At 42.8% G+C, this 25,487-nt stretch overlaps 2 protein-coding genes across 2 annotated transcripts in view; one reads left to right on the top strand and one right to left on the bottom strand.

Moving 5' to 3' along the window:
- Nucleotides 1-24,710, top strand: PIGB (phosphatidylinositol glycan anchor biosynthesis class B). Its single transcript, XM_069982511.1, has 12 exons — nt 1-257; nt 6,365-6,500; nt 6,934-7,051; nt 8,035-8,139; nt 8,515-8,645; nt 8,732-8,872; nt 12,297-12,348; nt 13,384-13,595; nt 14,098-14,162; nt 18,945-19,146; nt 20,844-21,024; nt 24,312-24,710. The coding sequence occupies exons 1-12, from the start codon at nt 140-142 to the stop codon at nt 24,429-24,431; spliced, it is 1,581 nt and encodes a 526-aa protein (XP_069838612.1). The 5' UTR covers nt 1-139; the 3' UTR covers nt 24,432-24,710.
- Nucleotides 24,691-25,487, bottom strand: part of CCPG1 (cell cycle progression 1) — a 34,823-nt gene continuing 34,026 nt past the window's right edge. The window contains exon 10 of the mRNA XM_069982500.1: nt 24,691-25,283. Coding sequence (XP_069838601.1) covers nt 25,100-25,283 — 184 coding nt within the window. The 3' untranslated portion in view covers nt 24,691-25,099. The remainder of the gene's footprint in view (nt 25,284-25,487) is intronic.

The raw sequence follows: 25,487 nt of genomic DNA, 5'->3' as shown, positions 1-25,487 counted from the left end.
GGAGCCCGGTGTAATGAATTTGCCAGTCTCGACAGATCTCACAAATGTTCAGGACGAAAGGGGTTGTCTCTGCAGGTTGCCTAGCCCGAGAAAGTGACAGCGGGGCGTGGTGTGCCATGACAGCCGAGCGGGCAGAGCCATGGAGGTGATCAGGAGCCGGTCCCTCGGGAGGCCGGGCACAGCGGGCACCGTGCAGCTCCGGAAGAGGAAGTCCAAGCTGTACAGTAAGGAGGGCGCGGAGGCGGCGGCCACAGCAGGTACCTGCAATGTATGGGAGGCTGCGTGCTGGGGACTCAGCTCAGTGCCAGCCGCCTGCACCCCGTGTACCTCCTGTCACTATAGTGTACTGTACAGGAGGCGCAGCGCTGTGCACACTAGTGGCACTCATCTCTATGGTTGTAGTACTGTGTGCTGTTCTGTGCACACTGGAGGCTCCCATCTCTATGGTTGTAGTATTGTGTACTGTTCTGTGCACACTGGTGGCACTCATCTCTATGGTTGTAGTACTGTGTGCTGTTCTGTGCACACTGGAGGCACTCATCTCTATGGTTGTAGTACTGTGTGCTGTTCTGTGCACACTGTAGGCTCCCATCTCTATGGTTGTAGTACTGTGTGCTGTTCTGTGCACACTGGAGGCTCCCATCTCTATGGTTGTAGTACTGTGTACTGTTCTGTGCACACTAGTGGCACCCATCTCTATGGTTGTAGTACTGTGTACTGTTCTGTGCACACTGGTGGCTCCCATCTCTATGGTTGTAGTGCTGTTCTGTGCACACTGGAGGCTCCCATCTCTATGGTTGTAGTACTGTGTGCTGTTCTGTGCACACTGGTGGCTCCCATCTCTATGGTTGTAGTGCTGTTCTGTGCACACTGGAGGCTACCATCTCTATGGTTGTAGTACTGTGTGCTGTTCTGTGCACACTGGAGGCTCCCATCTCTATGGTTGTAGTACTGTGTGCTGTTCTGTGCACACTGGTGGCACCCATCTCTATGGTTGTAGTACTGTGTGCTGTTCTGTGCACACTGGTGGCACTCATCTCTATGGTTGTAGTACTGTGTGCTGTTCTGTGCACACTGGAGGCTCCCATCTCTATGGTTGTAGTACTGTGTGCTGTTCTGTGCACACTGGAGGCTACCATCTCTATGGTTGTAGTACTGTGTGCTGTTCTGTGCACACTGTAGGCTCCCATCTCTATGGTTGTAGTACTGTGTACTGTTCTGTGCACACTGGAGGCTCCCATCTCTATGGTTGTAGTACTGTGTGCTGTTCTGTGCACACTGGTGGCTCCCATCTCTATGGTTGTAGTGCTGTTCTGTGCACACTGGTGGCACTCATCTCTCTGGTTGTAGTACTGTGTGCTGTTTTGTGCACACTGGAGGCACTCATCTCTATGGTTGTAGTACTGTGTGCTGTTCTGTGCACACTGGTGGCTCCCATCTCTATGGTTGTAGTACTGTGTGCTGTTCTGTGCACACTGGAGGCTCCCATCTCTATGGTTGTAGTACTGTGTGCTGTTCTGTGCACACTGGTGGCACTCATCTCTATGGTTGTAGTACTGTGTGCTGTTCTGTGCACACTGTAGGCTCCCATCTCTATGGTTGTAGTACTGTGTACTGTTCTGTGCACACTGGTGGCTCCCATCTCTATGGTTGTAGTGCTGTTCTGTGCACACTGGAGGCTCCCATCTCTATGGTTGTAGTACTGTGTGCTGTTCTGTGCACACTGGAGGCTACCATCTCTATGGTTGTAGTACTGTGTGCTGTTCTGTGCACACTGGAGGCTCCCATCTCTATGGTTGTAGTACTGTGTGCTGTTCTGTGCACACTGGTGGCACCCATCTCTATGGTTGTAGTACTGTGTGCTGTTCTGTGCACACTGGTGGCACTCATCTCTATGGTTGTAGTACTGTGTGCTGTTCTGTGCACACTGGAGGCTCCCATCTCTATGGTTGTAGTACTGTGTGCTGTTCTGTGCACACTGGTGGCACTCATCTCTATGGTTGTAGTACTGTGTGCTGTTCTGTGCACACTGTAGGCTCCCATCTCTATGGTTGTAGTACTGTGTGCTGTTCTGTGCACACTGTAGGCTCCCATCTCTATGGTTGTAGTACTGTGTACTGTTCTGTGCACACTGGAGGCTCCCATCTCTATGGTTGTAGTACTGTGTGCTGTTCTGTGCACACTGGTGGCTCCCATCTCTATGGTTGTAGTGCTGTTCTGTGCACACTGGTGGCTCCCATCTCTATGGTTGTAGTACTGTGTGCTGTTTTGTGCACACTGGAGGCACTCATCTCTATGGTTGTAGTACTGTGTGCTGTTCTGTGCACACTGGTGGCTCCCATCTCTATGGTTGTAGTACTGTGTGCTGTTCTGTGCACACTGGAGGCTCCCATCTCTATGGTTGTAGTACTGTGTACTGTTCTGTGCACACTGGAGGCTCCCATCTCTATGGTTGTAGTACTGTGTGCTGTTCTGTGCACACTGGTGGCTCCCATCTCTATGGTTGTAGTACTGTGTACTGTTCTGTGCACACTGGAGGCTCCCATCTCTATGGTTGTAGTACTGTGTGCTGTTTTGTGCACACTGGTGGCTCCCATCTCTATGGTTGTAGTACTGTGTGCTGTTCTGTGCACACTGGAGGCTCCCATCTCTATGGTTTTAGTACTGTGTGCTGTTCTGTGCACACTGGAGGCTCCCATCTCTATGGTTGTAGTACTGTGTGCTGTTCTGTGCACACTGGTGGCACTCATCTCTATGGTTGTAGTACTGTGTACTGTTCTGTGCATATACAGGAGAAAAAGGATTTTGGTCTCCAGCTTCTTAAAAAATCCAAATTTTATTGAAATGTCATCATCTAAAATATTCTCAGGTTAAAAACACGCCGACGCGTTGCGAGGTAGACACCTCTTAATCATGGCCATGGCGAGGTGTCTACCTCGCAACGCGTCGGCGTGTTTTTAACCTGAGAATATTTTAGATGATGACGTTTCAATAAAATTTGGATTTTTTAAGAAGCTGGAGACCGAAATCCTTTTTCTCCTGTATATGTACACGGGGCACGGCCCGCAGTATAGGTCTCTCGTGCTTCTGTTTCTGGAGAGCCTTCCAACACAAATTTCACTGAGGTATGGTTGAGCTGATATAACCATGTTGCAGTGTTCTTTCTACTGTTCTGTGCACACTGGTGGCACTCATCTCTATGGTTGTAGTACTGTGTACTGTTTTGTGCACACTGGTGGCTCCCATCTCTATGGTTGTAGTACTGTGTACTGTTCTGTGCACACTGGAGGCTCCCATCTCTATGGTTGTAGTACTGTGTGCTGTTTTGTGCACACTGGTGGCTACCATCTCTATGGTTGTAGTACTGTGTGCTGTTCTGTGCACACTGGTGGCTCCCATCTCTATGGTTGTAGTACTGTGTACTGTTCTGTGCACACTGGAGGCTCCCATCTCTATGGTTGTGGTACTGTGTACTGTTCTGTGCACACTGGAGGCTCCCATCTCTATGGTTGTGGTACTGTTCTGTGCACACTGGAGGCTCCCATCTCTATGGTTGTAGTACTGTGTACTGTTCTGTGCACACTGGAGGCTCCCATCTCTATGGTTGTAGTACTGTGTACTGTTCTGTGCACACTGGAGGCTCCCATCTCTATGGTTGTAGTACTGTGTGCTGTTCTGTGCACACTGGAGGCTCCCATCTTTATGGTTGTAGTACTGTGTACTGTTCTGTGCACACTGGAGGCACCCATCTTTATGGTTGTAGTACTGTGTACTGTTCTGTTAGAGCAGGGATGGGGAACCTTCTGCCCTTCAGCTGTTGCAAAACTATGTACTGTCCAGGCATGATGAGAATTGCAGTTTTTCAACAGCTGGAGGGCTGAAGGTTCCCCATCCCTGTGTTAGTCTGTAACATGGACTCATTTTACCATCTCTATTATGGCTGCAGTACTGCCACCTGGGGATATACTGAACCAAACAAGTGCAGGAGCAGAGAGAAGGCCTGATAATATGGCAGCAAGAATAGTATATAGATGGCCAGCACACCTCAATGACTGATCCCACAGAGAGGCCGTGCCCAGGTCATTAGCCAAGGTGCCACTTCTTATAAGTCATAGCCGCCCAGCAGTGCGGATACATAGTACTTGTATTAATCTATGTTAAACATCATCACAGGGCAAACCTGGGGTCCACATTGAGTAACTACTGCATTACAAACATCTTACCTACAGGGTGATGAGTGATGTTCGAAATGCATTAGTGTGCATTGTTGTGCTGGACCAATATGGCTTATAAGAAGTGTTGGTGCTTATATTGACCAGCCTAAGGTTAGGTTCTCTGTCGCAGATCCTTTCAACAGCAGTAAACAGAGGTGGTCAGTCTCCTGCAGGATGGACTTTACCAGTGTGACAAACCCCATCGGCTTTAATTGGGTTTGTCGGATTACCTGCTGGTGTCCATCGTTTCACTGGATTTTAACTGGACAAAAAAAATAGTGCTTTCAACTTGTTTCTGGCTGGTTATTTGAAGGAATTCTGTAATATAAGTCACAGATTATGTCAAACTAGCCTTATAGATGTCCAAAGTCAAACGTGCATTATCCATCCTGTAAAACATAAGTCATGTGTACAGGATCAAAGGTCCTCATTAGAGATGAGCGAACCAGGTTCGAGTCCATCCGAACCCAAACGATCAGCATTTGATTAGTGGTGGCTGCTGAACTTGGATAAAGCTCTAAGGTTGTCTGGAAAACATGGATACAGCCAATGACCATATCCATGATTTCCACATAGCCTTAGGGCTTTATCCAAGTTCAGCAGCCACCACTAATCAAATGCCGAAAGTTCGGGTTCGGATGGACTCGAGCAAGCTCAAGGTTCGCTCATCTCTAGTCCTCATCCTTAAAGGGGTTTTCTCATTTCATCAATTTATCCCCATCCCCAGAACACCATAACATTAGAGCCCAGAATGAATGGATCAGGCCGTCAGCAATGTTGTGAAAGCCCATAGGGAATGAATTGAGCAAGGATAACTTGATGAAATGAAAATACCGCTTTAAGGTATGTGTACGCCACATTCCCCTGGGATTATAGGAGCAGATTAGTTAAGGCTGGCAGATCTATAAGCAGGACCAGTGTGAGAAGAACCGTGGAAACAGAACTACAATTAATTCCCACTACAGTACTGGTGCAATACAAAATCTCCCCGAGCGAATAAGTACCCCGATTACTGTATCTGGAGCATGGCAGAACAACTGCTAGTAACAACATGTATGCAGCCTATGGCCTCATTCACACTGACAGTACAGAGTTGCTGTGGCTCAGTAGCATTGAGCTGTTCTCTGCCATACAGTGCCTCCATACAGCACTAGGCTCACACAACTTATATTTTTGTAAAATCACGACCGTTGTAGAACGGCCATGATTATTATGAGAATATACATTGCATTGTTGTTTATGGGTTCCCGGACGGAGCGTATACACATAGTATAAGTTCCGGCCCTAGCGGCGCCGCAAAAAACTGACATGTCAGTTTTCTGCAGCCGCTATTCAGCTATTTTTTTTTTGCGGAACGGATTGCAGCCCAGTACACAACACGGATGTGTGTATGGGTCCATTGAAATACATTGGTCCTATTCTTCTGCGGATCCGCAATTGCGGATAGGAACAGGATGTGTGAATAGGGCGTTATACAATTAAAGGGCTTATCCAGCGCTACAAAAACATGGCCACTTTCTTTCAGAGACTACACTACTCCAGTTCAGGTGCCATTTGTAGCTCCATTCACGTCAATGAAACTGAGCAGCAAAACCTGCACCCAAACTGGAGACAAAAGTGGTGCTGGCTCTGGAAGCAAGTGGCCATGTTTTTGTAGCGCTGGATAACCCCTTTAACTGATCTGGTTTAGAAAAGCTGTTCTCAGATACCTTGTTAGGGAATATATCAGCTTGAAGCTAGGATTGGGCTGTTACAACATGGACAGGTAAACCGTTTACTCAAAGGCTGCTCGGACATCGCTAATGATGTCCGTGCAGCCCATGCTAAATGATTATCAGGCCATGTAAGAGACCCAGTCCACGCTCATTTGCAGTATTGAACAGTCTGGGGTGATATGGATGGGGCTAGAGCTACGGTTTACACTCTATTTCTCAATAGTAACTAGACTGGGCTGTCACAGCAGTTCTGTCAGATCATCCCAGCATTAGGGCAGTGCTGGATCTAAGCAGACCTGACCGGTCCCTTATATTATCAGCATCCCCGCTACCATCATTAACTGTATTTGGTGAATCATATACACAGTATAATACACCTTGATGGTTCCTTTATGTGTTGTCATGTGACCGTCATCTCTTGCTTTGCTCCCGCAGGTCTCTTTGGAGAAAATGCTTACCTTGTCTTGTTGGCGGTGGCCTTTCGGATACTTAACTGCAGTTTGGTACAGACCAGCTTTGTCCCGGATGAATACTGGCAATCCTTGGAAGTGGCGCATAATATGACCTTCAAATATCCTTTCCTATAATAGCAGTATTATCTATCAACTCATATATGGCCCTTACATAATTCTATGGGCAGGTTTTACCTTGGCACCATAACAACTTCCTTGTACTTTGTACTGGTGCGGACATGTTGGCATTGATAATATCTATTGTAGGGATGGGAATAACACACAAGGAGAATGTCTCTTGATGCTCCAGATCCATTGTGTTGTTTAGAAGAATTATTCAACCCAAGCCAAAGAAAATGTTATGGTTGTTGTAGTCAACTCCCTTTGCCAAAAACTGCATTTATCTGAGATTTGTCATAGCCAGGATCCTTCTGTCTCTTGTGGTTCTGTTTTCTATCAGCAGTGGCATATAGTGGAGTTATTGCACTGAACATTGTACTGTAGAATACTTCTAGATGTGATCCTATGTTGGATTTACCTTAACAATGGTAATTATGGCTATTTAACATGGGAATGGCACCAAGGTCTGAGGGGGTTCACATACCCCCTGATGTTCGCCATTGTTTATAAAGGTTTACATTGGATTGGCAAGGATGATGTCTTCTTACTGGTAAGTGTACCACACCTCCTCATACAATGCAAACTCACAGTATAGGGGATAACTATTTAATCAGGTGGATGTTCAACTGCTTGGCCTCCCCAACTATCTCAAGAACTGGGACCTAAGTTCCATGAAAATGGAGCAGCAGGATGTGCAGAAGCAGCGCCACTTCAGTTATTCTCAATAGGTGCTGCCAGAGATAGCTGAACTGCCATAGAGAATAAATGGAGTGATAGGAAACTCTGGACCCTGTTCTTGAAATTGCAGATGGTCCCAACAGTTAGTTTTTCCTCATTGACATTAATTAGGAATTCAAAATCAGCAACATGTCCACAATGTAATGTATTGTGTTGTTTGCAGGTCCACAGCGATTCTGCTGCATGAGCACTCAGATATCTCCATAATTATATGTTTTGTACATTTTGGCTGCACTGTAAAATAAATAAATATATATATATATATATATATATATATATATATATATATATATATATATATATATATATATATATGTATATATATATATATATGAGAAAGTTGATTTTCATCTGCATTTCAGCACTTGAAATCACTTTGAAGTGAACTATAGAAATTAACCTTCTTCAAAATGCCTAGAATTTTAGTTTTGTCTTTAGCCATTAGCATCCTTTTATAGAGCAGAAGGAGCTGAGTGGACTGATATATATTTTTATGAGAAAATATTCAGTATAACATGTGATTTATTAATTGAAATCTGTAATGTTTCCATGCTGAAGAGTCCAGTCCATTGAGTGACACCGCCCACTGGACTCCTTACATGGAATGATCTGGGATTTCAGTCAACATATTAAATGTTATACTTCATCTTTTCACAAAAAGATATATATCAATCTGCTCAGCGCTTCCTGCTCTATAACATGATGGTAATAGATTAGCTAGCAGGTTCACTTTAACTTCATATGAGCAGTGTTTTTTTATGCTATAAGTTATGCATGTTGTGTTTTTCCCTGCAGATTTGGCTTCCAAGACTGATCCAGGCCGTGTTCTCTGGCATTGCAGATATAAAACTCTACAGTTTTGTGCGGTGTATGGAAAATTCCAATGTAGCAAAATGGGTGGTATGTTTTTATACTGGTGCTTGTCTTTTGGGGGGCAGACATAGAGTTGTCTACAGTACTATTCTGGCTGTCAGACATACTGAAAACCTGATGGGGCGCCCAAGTCAGTAAGATGTCAGGATTCATCTTGAAAACATACCCATCATATCCATCAGGCTTGAAAACCCCTAAATATACTTTTTACTGCTTTTATATTTCAAGGCCTTTCCAGGGTTGCCCATGATTGAGGCTACAGGTGCAGTAAGATGATTTTACTACAAGTCTCGGGCACCCTGTGTTGCTGTGGAGCCCTGGCATAGTGTTCAGACCTTGACTATTTTGTAGGTGACGTTAAATGAGAAATGTTGAGTGACGTTAGTATTCATGTTGTTGCAGTTCTTCAGTCAGCTGTGCTCCTGGTTTACATGGTACTGCTCCTCCAGAACTCTAACAAACACCATGGAAACAGTACTTGGCACTCTGGCTTTGTATTACTACCCCCTGGAAGGTTCACAGACAAAGAACAGGTGAGACCTCTTCATAACTGGATGTAAACATTCCTTGTAGATGCAATGGCTTACCTGTAAGGAATGTTACTTTTCTTGTTTTATAGCACCAAGTACTTGCTTTTCGTGGCTTTGGCGTTTCTCATCCGGCCAACTGCAGTAATTCTTTGGGTTCCATTGTTCTTGTATCATTTTTCCAAAGAACAGAAAAAAATAAACTTGATCATTCATCAGTGTATACCTGTTGGGTAAGTAATAGCATCCTGTTAAAGCCTCTGTGTCCACTAGCTCCAAGATTAAAAAAAAAAAAAAAAAAACCCTCTAAATTGTTTAAAATTATGGCTCAAAATGTATTTATTAAAGGAGACCTGTCACCCGCCGTGCAGGGGTGACAGGCTCCCGAGCCCCAGCTAGATCCCCTTATACTGACCTCATCCCGTTCCCGGAGCCGGTCCTGGGACGGACATATCCTGGCCAGGAGCCGGCACTCGCTCTGTGGAGATAGGTCCGGCGTCCATAGAGAATGAATGGAGCCGGCTCCATTCATTCTCTATGGACGCCGGACCTATCTCCACAGCGCGCGCGCCGGCTTCTGACCGGGATATGTCCGTCCCGGGACCGGCTCTGAGAACGGGACTCCGCGGGATGAGGTCAGCATAAGGGGATCTAGCTGGGGCTCGGGAGCCTGTCACCCCGGCACGGGGGGGTGACAGGTCATCTTTAAAGGGATACTCCAGGGATTGAAAATGTTTATATTTTTTTGCGAATACATTGCTTTAATAAATTTATATAATACTTGTACTTATTACAGCTGCTTACTACTCCCAGTCAATAGTAATATACTGAAATCACAGTGGTCCAGGCAGTCGGTCGTATATACTCTATATAAGAATATACTGTACAGGCGGGGAAGGGGGACCTTGCTGCTGTTCGGCAGCACTTGAGCAGAGTAGAGAATCGGGAAATGCAGCCTTACAGTTCCTGACACAAACATTGGCGGCAGTAGAGAGGGCTGTGTCACCCTTACTGCTGCCAATCAATGGAAGTATATATGTACATTGAACATTATACATTTTTAAAATATATTTATATTTTACAGTGTGAGTGCAAGGGTCCCGATCGTTTTAACTGACTGCTGGAGGAGCTCTCCTTACCTCCGTGCAGTCAGCTCTGTGATCTTCTGATTGCTGATAACACTGGTTAATGCTATGCAATGGCATAGCATTGACCAGTGTTAGTATTGTAATGTAGGAATGTAATAGTCACCCAGGGAAACTTAAAAAGTGTGAAAGAAAAAAAGTCTTTAGAAATATGACATAGCCCCTCCCCCAATAACAGCTAAAATCACCCCTCTTTACCATTTTGTACAGTACAGACCGAAAGTTTGGACACACCTTCTCATTCAAACAGTTTTTTGTATTTTCATCTCTATGAAAATTGTAGATTCACACTGAAGGCATCAAAACTATGAATTAACACATGTGGAATTATATACTTAACAAAAAGGTGTGAAACAACTGAAAATATGTCTTCTAGGTTCTTCAATATGTCTGAAAATATGTCTTCTAGGTTCTTCAAAGTAGCCACCTTTTGATTTGATTATGGCTTTGCACTCTTGGCATTTTCTTAATGAGCTTCAAGCGGTAGTCACCTGAGTGGTCTTCCAACAGTCTTGAAGGAGTTCCCAGAGATGCTTAGCACTTGTTGGCCATTTTGCCTTCACTCTGTGGTCCAGCTCACCCCAAACCATCTCGTAGCACTCCATCACTCTCCTTCTTAGTCATGTAGCACTTACACAGCCTGGAGGTGTGTTTAAGGGTCATTTTCCTGTTGAAAAATAAATGATGGTCCAACTAAACGCAAACCGTATGGAATAGCCTGCTGCTGCAAGATGCTGTAGTAGCCATGCTGGTTCATTTTGAACAAATCCCCAACAGTGTCACCAGTAAAGCACCCCTACACCATCAGACCTCCTCCTCCATGCTTCACGGTGGGAACCACGCATTTAGAGTCCATCCGTTCACCTTTTCTGCGTTGCACAAAGACACAGTGGTTGGAAGCAAAGATCTTAAATTTGGACTCATCGGACCAAAGCAGAGATTTCCACTGGTCTAATGTCCATTCCTTGTGTTCTTTAGCCCAGACAAGTCTCTTGTGCTTGTTGCCTGTCCTTAGCAGTGGTTTCCTAGCAGCTATTTTACCATGAAGGCTGCTGCACAGAGTCTCCTCTTACCAGTTGTTGGAGAGAAGAGTCTCCTGCTAGAACTCTGTATGGCATTGACCTAGTCTCTAATCTAAACTGCTGGTAACCTGTGATTTCTGAGGTTGGCGTCTTGGATGAACTTCTTCTTCTCCGCAGCAGAGGTGACTCTTGGTCTTCTTTTCCTGGGGCGGTCCTCATGTGAGCCAGATTCTTTGTAGAAATTTATGGTTTTTGCAACTGCTCTTGGAGACACTTTCAAAGTTTTCCCAATTTTTCGGACAGACTGATCTTTTTTTTTTAAAGTAATGACCACTCGTTTTCTTTACTTAGCTGCTTTTTTCTTACTATAATACAAATTCTAACAGTCTATTCACTAGAACTATCAGCTGTTTATCCACCTGACTTCTGCACAACACAACCTATGGTCCCAATCCCATTTATAAGGCAAGAAATCCCACTTATTAAACCTTACCGGGTATACCTGTGAAGTAGAAACCATTTCCGGTGACTACCGCTTGAAGCTCATCAAGAGAATGCCAAAAATGTGCAAAGCAGTAATCAAAGCAAAAGGTGGCTACTTTGAAGAACCAAGAATATGAGACCTATTTTCAGTTGTTTCACACTTTTTTTGTTAAGTATCTAATTCCACATGTGTTAATTCATAGTTTTGATGCCATCAGTGTGAATCTACAATTTTCATAGTCATGAAAATACAGAAAACTCTTTGAATGAGAAGGTGTGTCCAAACTTTTGGTCTGTACTGTATATAAAACACATAAAAATTAATATACATATCATATATGTTAGTGTGAGCAATCTTCCGATCTATTAAGCTATAACAGTAAAGGCCTTATTACATGGGCTGCTCCCCATGCCCCGCTTGCTCCGCCGGTGCTATTACAAGTGCCGACAGCACTTGGGTAAAACCCGGGTTGGGGTGCGGGCGCTGGGAGCTGTGGGAGGGCCTGCCTATAGGTGATAGTGGCGGTCTCCCGCCGCCACAACTTTTAGACTGAGCGACAGCCAGCAGGCCATCGCTATTGTTCTATTTTTTTACAACATGTTGAAAGACAAGCATAATCATCAAATTTTAACAGGAGCTATTACACAAAGCGATTATTCAGGTAAGGTGAATGGCGTAAACGAATAGAGGAAAAAAAGAGCCAATTGTGGATTTTTTGTCACTTTATTTATCAGAAAAAAAATAATATTAATAAAAACTTGACATTGTGGTGCAAAAAATGACGCTCCAACCAGCACAGCTGAATATGGGTAAATGACAGCAAATGACACGAAAAAACCATGCCATTAACTGATGCATTTCGGTTATGTGGTTTCACTCCATCAAGCTGTATACGTGAGTGTCCATCAGGGACAAGTTCGGATCCCATAGTGTGATAACAGGTTTCTGTGCACAATGGATTATACTGAGTGGAATGTAATATATAAGTGCTCTATATATTTTGCAGAATGCTTACCCTTGGAGGCTCAGTAATAATTGACTGGGTATACTTTGGAAAGGTAAGAACAAGCAAACTTGTTAAGTTATTAGTGTCTACATGATGTATATCAGTATATATAACTTACTATTTCATATACAGATGCAGTATGTTCACATTTTTACCTTCCATATTTCAGACTCTGATACAGTGTTGTTTTAGGTGTGACTCTACATTTATATTTCTGACATGGAATTGTAAATAAGAAATGTGAAAGTATGCCTCAAATTCATACTGTGGATCCACAGTGGATTTTGTTCATGAAATACATTGTCTAAACCAGGCATGTCCAAACTTTTTTCGAAGAGTGCCAAATTTGATGAAGTGAACATGTGCGAGGGCCGACCATTTTACATGCTACATGCTATATGCTTTATAACACAGGCAGATAATAGCAAGCTGGATACCTGGGGGGCCGTAAAAGTTCGAAACGCGGGCCGCAAATGGCCCTCCGGCCGGACTTTGGACATGCCTGGTCTAAACATATCTATTGTCTATACAATATATAAAAAAGGTATATACATTTTGAAGAGTAAACAGAATATGTGTAAAACTAAGGAAACGGCTAAAGAAACATTTGTGGATTCAGTATGAAATTTGCTGTATCGGCGTTTTTTTTTTTTTTTTTTACACCTGTCAATCTCTAAGATGTGCTACTTTTCATACTAAAATGGCTTCTGACCGTAATCTATATGTGGCATTATTTTATACTTCCATTATACCCTTTTTTCTAACTTTGGACTAGATGCACACATTTCTGCACAACTTTAACAATTTTATTTTTTTAGTACATCTGACTGAATCTTATAATACACATGTGGTTGCTGCACAGTTTTGACAGCAGGGGGCATTATTTCATCATATCATATCGATACATCATGCATGATAACTGTGTTTTCTGCTACAATGTATAATGTATGGCATCCAGTCATGTCACAGAGCACTTCTATAGTGGCACATTTTCCACTTTTGTCATGATAATCTGAATGTCCTATGGCTGCAGGGAATTAACATGAGTGTTGGGATTTTTCTCTCTCTCTCTCTCTCTCTTTTACAGTGGACAGTTGTTCAGTGGAATTTTTTGAAATTTAATGTACTTCAGAATATTGGCTCCTTCTACGGGTCTCATCCATGGCACTGGTACATCACTCAGGGATTTCCAGTCATCATTGGCACACACTTACCATTTTTTATACACGGCTGTATGGTGGCACCAAGAAGATACCTCGTTCTACTTGTAGCTATGGTTTGGACTATCCTAATATATAGGTAGGAAGTACACTGAATATAAAATGAAAAAATGGTAACAACCGGACGCAACTGTCATGTACTAAGTTCATAACCGGTTGCAGATTTTGCAAGGTAGTGTCATACAAATCAATTCTCACATAATGACCAATAAGCAGCAGTCTGGATGCGGTTCATGCTTCATCTCTCTGAACTCGTCACAAGTGACATGGCCGCAGAGCTGTAATAGAACTTTATAAAACCTAGGTTGTATATTAGAGGTTTGAGCCCCCAGCCCGTTTAGTACAGCTGTATTACCCTCCTGAACCTCTAAAAATGGAGGAAAAATGTAAGACGCACCCTCTAGACCTAGATTGTTATACAGTCGGAGGTGGTCTGTGGACCAACTGGAGCATTTTTCTGTTTCTGTGTAGGGAAAATCGGACAAGGCTAAGAAGTTGTGTGTCTGCATCATTAGGTGAAACAGGAAATTTCATTCAAGTGTTGTACATACTGTAATGTCTGTTCTGTTTTTTTTTTCTAGCACATTGAGTCATAAGGAGTTTAGATTTATCTATCCGGTGCTCCCACTCTGCATGATCTTCTGTGGTAAGAGCTGCTTTCTTTTGTAATCATGTTTGTTTGCCAACTTTTTCTTTTAAAATGTTACAGAACTGTTGACTCATATGTCAAACTTAGGCTCCTTTTGATTGGTTTCCAACCAAAACCCTGGATGTATACAAAGGGAATCTCTTAGCTGCGTACCTCGTACATACCTGCAGTCACCCACAGTTAGCTTAATATAACCAAAAACTAACTACTTTTGTCTTTGACTGTCCTTTGTTAAGTTATACAACCACACTTACTGTACAGCTTATTAAAGCAAATTTTTTTTACGCAAATAGCAACATCAGAAGACAAATGACCCCCAGGATGGGACATGGATTGATTGGCAGCTATGCAACAGTTTGGGGGGGGGGGTCGTAAGGTCAGAGTCAGGTGTAGTGCTGAACTGTAGTGGCATGTCTCCTTTCTGCAACCCTCCTGCCCTGTATGATTTTAGTTACTGAAAGCAGGACAGGAGGGGAAGGTAGGAGGCATGCCTGGCTGTGGCTTAGCACCACTTCCAACTCTTAAGTTGTACAGTAGAGTGTGGTTTCATATTTTAATAAAGTGCCATCAGAGTACACAAGGGTAGTCAATTTTAGCTTACTATAACTTAAAGGGGAATTCCAGGTAGAGGTAAAAAGAAAAAAAAATAAACCTGCTGCAGAAGCATATAGCTTTGCTTATCTGTCTAACTCAGTCTCTACCAGTAACACCACACAGTGCACTGTATTCTCTACCTGTAACCCCACACAGCGCACTGTATTCTCTACCTGTAACCCCACACAGCGCACTGTATTCTCTACCTGTAACATCACACAGCACTCTGTTACTACCTGTAATGCTGATTTTGGAATAAAGTAAAGTATTATGATCAAGCTTCTTTTATCTTTGAAGTTGAGCCCCATAATAAGGACTTCATAGCCCTAATTTCACTGCAGAGTTTTGCACAATCAGTGAAGTTGCAGCAGCTGCTTCTATCACGCCTTGTCTGCTCAGGTGTAGGATAGAGAGGCTGGTCCGAGATGATGAATCACTCGGGGGTGGAAGACAAGATCCAGCCAAGCTTCCTGTGACATCACGCCCTGCTCCGTAAAGTCTGCATCATCAGCCTGTGCTCAGCAAGCAAACTCAATGTGAGCCAGAGGCATGTAATCTCTGTCTCCTGAGGGGGGGGAGCAGGAGACAAAGTGGATTGGCACAGAGGCCAGTTTTCTTTACTTCCTGGATGTCAGGCGAACTGCACAGATATGGTAATACATTATATAGACACATCTATATAACTTTTAATGTCCTTTTAACCCCTAGGCGACCCTGGACGTACTCGTATACTAGAAGTCCCCCAGGAGGGCTTCTAGTAGAAGTGTAAAAGTAAAAATAAAAGTGTTATTAATAAAAAGCCCCCTCCCCTAATAAAAGTTTGAATCGCCCTTCTTTTCCCATGTTATAAATAAAAATAAATAAATAAACATGTTTGGTATCACCCCGTGCGCAATCGCCCGAACTATTAATTAATCACGTTCCTGATCTCGCACGGTAAACGGTGTAAGCGCCAAAAAATCCTAAAGTGCAAAATTGCTAATTTTTGGTCGCATCAAATCCAGAAAAATTGTAATAAAAAGCGATCAAAAAGTCGTATATGCGCAATCAAGGTACCGATAGAAAGAACACATCATGGCGCAAAAAATGACACCTCACACAGCCCCATAGACCAAAGGATAAAAGCGCTATAAGCCTGTGAATGGAGCGATTTTAAGGAACATATATTTGTTAACAATGGTTTGAATTTTTTACAGGCCATCAGATACAATGAAAGTTAGACACTCATGGCCAAAAGTTTTGAGAATGATACAAATATTAATTTACAAAGTCTACTGCTTTAGTTTCTAAAATGGCAATTTGCATATACTCCAGAATGTTATAAAGAGTGATCCGCTTAACAGCAATTACTTGCAAAGTCAGTATTTGCCTAGAAAATGAACTTTATCCCCCAAAACACATTTCAACATCATTGCAGCCCTGCCTTAAAAGGACCAGCTAACATCGTTTCAGTGATTGCACCATTAACACAGGTATGGGTGTTGATGAGGACAGGGCTGGAGATCAATCTGTCATGATTTAGAATGACACCACTGGACACTTTAAAAGGAGGCTGGTGCTTGGCATCATTGTTTCTCTTCTGTTAACCATGGTTCTCTCTAAAGAAACACGTGCAGTCAACATTGCACTGCAAAAAAATGGCCTAACAGGGAAGAGTATCGCAGCTAGAAAGATTGCACCTCAGTCAACAATCTATCGCATCATCAAGAACTTCAAGGAGGGAGGTTCCATCGTTGCCAAAAATGCTCCAGGGTGCCCAAAAAGACCAGCAAGCGCCAGGACCGTCTCTTAAAAGTCTTTCAGCTGCAAGATCGGGCTACCAGCAGTGCAGAGCTTACCCAGGAATGGCAGCAGGCAGGTGTGAGTGCATCTGCATGCACTGTGAGGCGGAGACTCTTGGAGCAAGGCCTGGTCTCAAGGAGGGCAGCAAAGAAGCCACTTCTCTCCAGAAAAAACATCAGGGACAGACTGATATTCTGCAAAAGGTACAGGGAGTGGACTGCTGGGGACTGGGGTAAAGTCATTTTCTCTGATGAATCCCCTTTCCGATTGTTTGGGACATCTGGAAAACAGCTTATTTGGAGAAGACGAGGTGAGCGCTACCACCAGTCTCATGCCAACTGTAAAGCATCCTGAAACCATTCATGTGTGGGGTTGCTTCTCAGCCAAGGAAATCTGCTCTCTCACAGTCTTGCTTAAAAACACAGCCATGAATAAAGAATGGTACCAGAATCTCCTCCAAGAGCAACTTCTCCCAACCGTCCAAGAGCAGTTTGGCGATCAACAATGCCTTTTCCAGCACGATGGAGCACCTTGCCATAAAGCAAAGGTGATAACTAAATTGGCTCAGGGAACAAAACATAGAGATTTTGGGTCCATGGCCTGGAAACTCCCCAGATCTTAATCCCATTGAGAACTTATGGTCAATCAAGAGACGGGTGGACAAACAAAAACCAACAAATTCTGACAAAATGCAAGCATTAATTGTGCAAGAATGGACTGGTATCAGTCAGGATTTGGTCCAGAAGTTGATTGAGAGCATGCCAGGGAGAATTGCAGAGGTCCTAAAGAAGAAGGGTCAACACTGCAAATATTGACTTGCTGCATTAACTCATTCTAACTGTCAATATAAGCTTTTGTTACTCATAGGGTATATTCACACGGGCGGGCCCCCCAGCGAGATTCTCGCTGCGAGCCCGGCAGGTCCTGTCAGTTCCCATAAACTACATACTTGCTGCGGTCTAAACGACCGCAGCGAGTATGTAATTATACCGCCCTTAACCCCTTCTACTCCCGCCGGCTCCCCCGCTGTAAGCAGCATACATTACCTGTCCTTGCTGCACGGGTCCGGCGTCCTGCTCTCCCGCCCGGCCAATCAGTGGCTGCGGCTGGGCAACACACTAATTGGCCGGACGGGAGAGCAGGACGCTGGACCCGTGCAGCAAGGACAGGTAATGTATGCTGCTTACAGCCGGCGGGAGTAGAAGGGGTTAAGCGCGGTATAATTACATACTCGCTGCGGTCGTTTAGACCGCAGCAAGTATGTAGTTTATGGGAACTGACAGGACCTGCCGGGCTCGCAGCGAGAATCTCGCTGGGGGGCCCGCCCGTGTGAATATACCCATAATATGATTGCAATTCTATTTCTGTATGTGATAAAAACATCTGACAAACACACATAAAAACCAGAGGGCAGCAGATCATGTGAAAATATAATATTTGTGTCATTCTCAAAACTTTTGGCCATGACTGTACATGTTACATATCGTTGTAATCGTAATGACTTAAGGAACATATATGACAAGTCAGTTTTACCCAGGCGAACAGCGTAAAAACGAAAACCCCCAAATAAAATAAATGCGTTTTTTTTTTTTCCAATTTCACCACACTTTGAATTTCTTTCTGGTTTCGCTGGTTATGAAAAAATCCAGCCTGTCGTTGCAAAGTACAATTAGTGGCGCAAAAAATAAGGGCTCATGTGGGTTTCTAGGTGAAAAAAATGTGCTATGGCCTTTTAAGCACAAGGAAAAACAAAAAAACGCAAAAATTGACATTGGCCCGGTCCTCTAAGGGTTAATTAAAAAAAAACTAATAATTCCTATCCGGAGTTCCCCTTTCAATGTAATACTTCAATTCAAATACCAGTTATACACATAGAATTAAGTGCAAGAGACTTCTTCTTTGGGCTGTTTACATCCCAAATACAGTCTCCTTTCCAAAAATGAATTTCAGAAGCATAATGTGCTGTGTGAACCTTAAACCTTATACTTTAGTCAGCTGTTCCCATCACTCGTGACAGATTCGTCCATCGGTATAAGGTGCATGGGGCTCTCCCAACGATCCACCGACAGATGCTGTCAGTAGTGATAGGGGTCGGAGCAAAATAGAAATTCACTGCCCCAACCCCTTTTGTTCTGGGAGACATAATGTGCAGTCAGAGCAGTCTGGCCGCAGAGATAATGGTGGAACGTTTGGCTATCAGATATCGAAGGTGTATGGAGTAGTATAAACAATGTGGCAGGTATTCAATTCTGTAATGCTTGTAGTCAAACCTATGAGGTGTGATGCTTCAGGTGTATTGCATCCCTTGTAGCGACATTGAGAGACGTGTTTTTTTTTTTTTTTTTATCGATTTTCTGTTGGTGAATTTCCTTATACTTACACAAATTATTATTCAACCTCCAGGTTTTTCATTTTCTAGTCTTAAACGTTGGAAGAAACCAGCCATTGGCCTTTTAGTTATATCAAACCTGCTTCCTGCCCTCTACACCGGACTGGTTCACCAGAGAGGCGCCCTGGATATAATGAGCAATATTCAACAGTTATGTAACAAGGAGAATTCTTCTCTTCTTGTGCTCATGCCTTGTCACTCTATCCCCCACTACAGGTGAGCAGCGTAATTGCATAGTATTCAGTGTTGTGTCATTGTCAGTGAAAATACCCCTTTTTGAGGGCCCGATTACATGGAGTGATAATCGGCCAAATCAGACCAATTTTCTGTCCGTGTAATAGAGAGCAATCAGCTGATGACAACGATCATCGCATAATAATCTGGTCCAGACCTAAAACAGTCGGCCGTGCATTGCTATATGTAACAGCGATGCACGGCTGACAATTGTAGTATAAAATAATAAAGTATTTACTTACCTAACTAAGTTCCCCGGTGTCCTCCGCCTTCCCCAGTGTCTGCAGTTCTTTTGTTCTTTCTGGTCCTGTCTCTGCACTGATAGGCTGCTTAGTCAATCACTGGCCAAGACAGGACCGCGGCCAGTGATTGGCTGTGCTCCCTGCCAGTGCAAAGACTGCAACAGAATGCAGAGTTGCAGCTGCAGAGATGGAGCAAGGCCCGAGGACAGCGGGGAACGTGGTAAGGTAAGTAAATACTTAATTATTTTACACTAGGGCAAGGGCTGCATGGCACAGCTGCACTAATGATGCCCGTGCTGCCCTTGCAGCTCAATAGTCGGCCCGTGTAATTGCTCAGTAAATGAGCACCGATCTAGTAGATCAGCACTCCTTTACACTTAAAGAAGCAGTTCACTTTTTATTTTTTCGCCCCCCCCCCCCCCCCCCCCCCGGGTAGCCGCTGTCAAGTATACTTACAGAAGATGATCGATGTCCCGTTCCCGTCGGTCAGTTCCGTCCCGCGGTGCCGTTCACATCGGGCGCGCGCTCACTTCCGCCGGCTGCTGCGAGTCCTCTTCTCTGACCAGTGATTATACGCCGGAAGTCACTCGCTTCCATGCATTCTCTATGGAAGCGCGTGACTTCCGGCGTTCAAATGACAAGGGAGAGAAGAGGAGTCACAGCGCCGGCGGAAGTGAGCGCGCGCCCGTGAACGGCACCGCGGGACGGAACTGACCGACGGGAACGGGACACCGATCATCTTCTGTAAGTATACTTGACAGCGGCTTCCCGGGGGGGGCGGAAAAAAAAAAAAGTGAACTGCTTCTTTAATGATCGAGCCGTGTAATAGGTCCCTGACTCCTCCATTGTTCAGCTGTTATCTCTGGGTAAACCCATTTTTCTGCAGCAGGCAAAGGGTAGCATTACGTGCTACCCATTCAAATGGGCAACTACATGACACATGGTGAGACTCCACCCACCAAACCAAGGACCCCTTTTCCTTCTGGCCTTCTACTCTAGTTTATTAAAGTTAAACCAGAGCAGGGGCCCCAAACCCTTTCCATTTTCCTATGCCCTAATAGTGCATATAGGCAGATTGCCAACAGGAGCCAACCCCTTGGCACAGAGTGTTCAGACCATGACCGTTCAGGAAAAGTACATGTGCAGCACGTTCACCCCCAGCTCTGTGCCATGTGACCCAGAAAGACTTACATTGCAAGTCTATAAGGCCGTCTACGTCTCAGACACAGAGTGGGGAGAGGAGGTTACAGCAGCACAGTCAAAAGTTTTTTTTGTTTTTTTTTAATGATAGGTACTCTTTGATTTATGTCTTTGCAGATGTTATCATTTTGCCCCTTAAAATTGCTACACAGCTCTAAGTTCTTGTGCAAGTTTTTTAACTGTACTCTACCAGAACTGCAGCTTTAATTGTACCTTTGTTTGTTTGTTTTTCCCCAGCCACATTCATTGCCCCATCAAGATGAATTTCCTTGAGTGTCCTCCAGATTTAGAAGACCATGATACATATGTTGATGAAGCTGATCTATTCTACATGAGCCCCCTGGCTTGGCTGAATGCAGAATTTTATGATCGCAAGCGATTACCAACACACTTAGTTATGTTCAGTGTTCTAGAAAAGGTGAGTACACTAAACCCAAGAACAACCAGGTTGGCATTTTCCTACCTACTCGAAAAAGGCTCCTGACCTTGTTGAGCCAAAGTTTAGGGTATGGATGTTTGACTATGTATGTAGCACACCGATAGAGAAAAAAACTGAATCTCTAAATAATCATTATACACCGAGAATCATTACAAGAAAATATATCTTTATTGATTAAAAACACATGATCAAAAACAGTGCAAAGGGAAACAGTGAATCACGACAAAAGATGTTTAAAAACAACAACAAACACACAAGTGGGGGGTAGTGCACACACCTATATGCTTCTAAAAATAGTAAGTATGACAATACCAGATAGTAACAAACAGTACATTACCAGGGTAGGAATAGTAGAGATGTCCACCAGCAGCCCCCACCCAGACGTACATTTCGGCTGAACGCCTTTTTCAAAGGGGTACTGTCTGACTGAAAGGCCCCAATATATATACCCATACTCTTAATCTGGTAACCAATACCGTTTACCCTAAGCAGATGAAGCTACTAATTACTGGGAGGTGTAGACGCCACACAGCGTCCATGCCGCCCTGCTTTTGGGTCCTGCATCTGCCCATACCGGCGCCGTGACATCAATATGTCACGTCCATGGAACATTTGATGCGCGTCAGTCATGTAATGCACGCTAGTCATATGGTGCGCGCTGGTCATATCATACATCATGTGACGTGCATCGTAATCGCATCGTACAGACGCATGCGCACATAAGTAAGTTATAACTCATATTAAAAAGAAAGAATGTGGCACCGCCATCTATTGGGCAAAGGGTTATATTACAAGCATAATGCATATATGGACTAATAAATTAGAAAATCACTATTACCGTCTTATAGAGGCCCATAACAAAATATATATAAACTGTAAAATACAGCCATCATAGTAAAAAAAAAACACTATAACATAACAAGACAGTGATATCATAAAATATTAATATTCAACTGTTGTGACTTAAAGTGCATAATCAATAATCCCTCACTTCATTTTTTTTCTCCCCCTTTTGTTGGTGGTTTATTTATTCACCATACACGTGTGTTGCACTTGCACTTTTTAATCATGTTTATGATTTTAGTCATATTTATTATAATCATGAATCTAACCATCATTTATTTGTTCATCAATCATTGCATGTGCATTTTTATGCATCTTTAATAACATTTTTTTGGGTTGAAATTATCTGGACACCATTTTATTATACCACTTTATTGCCTTAGATACACTTACTTCATGCATATATGTATGTGTGTGTGTGTGTGTTATATATATATATATATATATATATATATATATATATATATATATATATATATATATTGCGTGTATATATGTATACATATGCCTTCATGCTACTGTATATACAGTAATTTTGTACACACAATTTAATATACATGGTCCTCAGATCAATGTCACTACCCTATATTATAGCATCTAGTAACGGGCTGTTCCGTTTGGCATGCCTTATTGATTATGCACTTTAAGTCACAACAGTTGAATTTTAATATTTTATGATATCACTGTTCACTGTCTTATGTTATAGTGCTTTTTTACTATGATGGCTGTATTTTACAGTTTATATATATTTTGTTATGGGCCTCTATAAGACGGTAATAGTGATTTTCTAATTTATTAGTCCATATATGCATTATGCGTGTAATATAACCCTTTGCCCAATAGATGGCAGTGGCACATTCTTTCTTTTTAGTATGAGTTATAACTTACTTATGTGCGCATGTGTCTGTACGGCGCGATTATGATGCACGTCACATGATGTATCATATGACTAGCGAGCATTACATGTTCAATGGACGTGACGTATTGACGTCACAGCGCCGGTATGGGCAGACGCAGGACCCGGAAGCAGGGCAGCATGGACACTGTGTGGCGTCAACACCTTAAGAGTATGGGTATATATATTGGGGCCTTTCAGTCAGACAGTACCCCTTTGAAAAAGGCGTTCAGCCGAAACGCACGTCGGGGTGGGGGCTGCTGGTGGACATCTCTACTATTCCTACCTTGGTAATGTACTGTTTGTTACTATCTGGTATTGTCATAATTACTATTCTTAGGAGAAGCATATAGGTGTGTGTCTTTATTTATACAGCAGATAGAGTTTTACATTTTATTCAGACTCTCATCCCATATGGTCCACCTGCACTACCCCCCACTTGTATGTTCATTGTTGTTTTTAAGCATCTTTCCAGTTGTTATTCACTGTTTCCCTTTGCACTGTTTTTGATCATGTGTTTTTAATCAATAAAGATATATTTTCTTGTAATGATTCTCTCTGTATAATTATTTAGAGGTTCAGTTTTTTTCTCTATTGGTTTGTTAGTCTGTAACTAGAACCCGACATCTTTGTATAAGTATATAACACTTTGTCCCCCATCCGTAGCATCGGTAATTATTGTTCCGAGTTAGGGGAGTTCTGCGAGACTTATGTTTGATGTATGTGTATGTAGCACACCTATGGTTCTAGTGGAAGTAACACAGACTATACAGAGTTGTCATGTGGCATGAAGGAAATTGTACAGTGAAGCACACTCCCTCAGAACCTGGAAAATGGGCTACTTCCATCTCAGGCAGTTACGGCATATACACGGAATATTTAGCTAGCTGTAGGTTTCACCCAGGGGCCTGGCTGTGGCAGCTGGAGGTGACTGTGGTCATGAAATCAGCTGAGTGGGCTGTTTTAATCTGCATCTGTAATTCCTATAAAAGTTAATGAGAACTGAGCAAAAACCTGCCATAACTGTTTGATAGGTGCGAGCACCAACGCTGAGACCTGGACCTAGAATGAAGTTGGGAGATGATTGAGAAGCCAAAAACCATCATAGAACTTGTTTTATGTGGTTTGTGCAACCTCGGTATAGGTTACTTGGGAGTTTTCTCTTCTTAATTTGATTGAGTTTCCATAAAAGAACCTTATACATACAGTATAGAGGTTACTTGGAGTTGTGTGAATAGCATAACACTGAGAACTACACTGTTTCTGTAACTCCTGAACATCCTGTATGACACTACGGATTAAATATGGATGCGCTATATGTTTGGTTTCGTATCAATAGTCTTTGTTCTGTACTCTGTTATATGTTTCCTATTTTCTGCCATATTTGTTTTCCTTTGTAAGGATTAGCTGTAATTTAGAACTATCTTCTGTATAAAGAAAGATGAGTCCTGGAAGTGATATGATAGGGATAGATGTCCGAGAATGGTATAGCCATTGAATCTTTATATAATTTCTCTTTTCTTCCTAGGAAATAAACCCATTTCTGACAACAAACCATTATGTGAGGACAGCATCAGTATTCCATACTCATCTACCAGAGGGTCGAATCGGAAGCCATATTTACTTGTATGAACGGCAAGTGAAATAAAAACCTAGAGGTCACTGGACCAGTGATGCATTTATGATCGTGTGGAGCAGGACCACTGGATAGGATTGTTATTATAAGGAAGAAAAAAGTTGTAACAATACTATTCTTTAAGGCCATAACTGTTTCTCAGAATTCTAATCCATGGATTCACTGTGAATTTAAAATAATCCATCTGCCTTCAAAAGGAATGCAGTAATGAAGCGCCTTGTGTACTGTATATATATGTAAAAATGACTTCATACACAAAAATTTTAAATAAAGTTTTTTTTCTTTTTTTAATTTAGTCTCCATTATCTTACAAATAATGAGAACAAAGTTTTTGAGCCACATGGAAGATGCTAAAGAAGTGTAAGAACTTAAATGAGTAACCAGTGTTCCATAAGAAAACGGTGAACATTGCACATGGAACAACACAACAAACATTAATCATGACTTCTTGTGATTCAGAGATCATGAATGACAGGGAATCATGCAAGCAAATAAAAAGTAATCTGATCATTATGAAAGTAAACTTTAGCAAAGCTCAGACTGCACAACAGGGAACACCAGACACGTAGCACTAGAGTAAGACATCTGTGACCACAACCCTTTCATTAGCACTTACATAGTACATATCCTGCCTCTAAACTTACAGCTATGTCTTTAAGATTTAAAGTGATCCATGCTGGTCAATATTTAGGATCAAAGGGCAGCTGCCCCAATTCTATTTCAACATTCGCCATCTGTCTTCCATTGGCACGTCCATGCTTATTCCATTTACCTTCTCTCTTATATCGTGCCTGATGCTTCTCTTCCTCCTTTCTTTGATTTTTATTTTCTGAGTTTTTATAAGGTGTTACCCTTTCTGGTTTTCTACAAGAGAATAATGTTATAATCAGGAAACATTCACACAAATAAAATCACACAATTTATTCTTTATTATCGAGTACACTGTGGTTGTTATAGTAGTTGGAAAGTTATCCAGATCCTGGTCAACCAACTGCTAAGGCTACCTTCCTACGTTCAGACGGACATGGAATGCCTGTAACGGACTCTCCCCCGCCCGGACAGCATCTG

Source organism: Dendropsophus ebraccatus, chromosome 1 (genome assembly GCF_027789765.1).
Source record: "Dendropsophus ebraccatus isolate aDenEbr1 chromosome 1, aDenEbr1.pat, whole genome shotgun sequence".
NCBI classification, from domain to species: domain Eukaryota; kingdom Metazoa; phylum Chordata; class Amphibia; order Anura; family Hylidae; genus Dendropsophus; species Dendropsophus ebraccatus.
Note: the sequence above shows the minus strand (reverse complement) of the source record. Positions and strands in the feature narration are given on the sequence as shown.

Coding starts and splice junctions, on each gene's coding strand:
- PIGB (XM_069982511.1), top strand. CDS start 140: ATGGAGGTGATCAGGAGCCGGTCCCTCGGGAGGCCGGGCACAGCGGGC. Junction 8,646..8,731: donor GGTTCACAGACAAAGAACAG/GTGAGACCTCTT, acceptor CTTGTTTTATAG/CACCAAGTACTTGCTTTTCG. Junction 12,349..13,383: donor ACTGGGTATACTTTGGAAAG/GTAAGAACAAGC, acceptor TCTCTTTTACAG/TGGACAGTTGTTCAGTGGAA.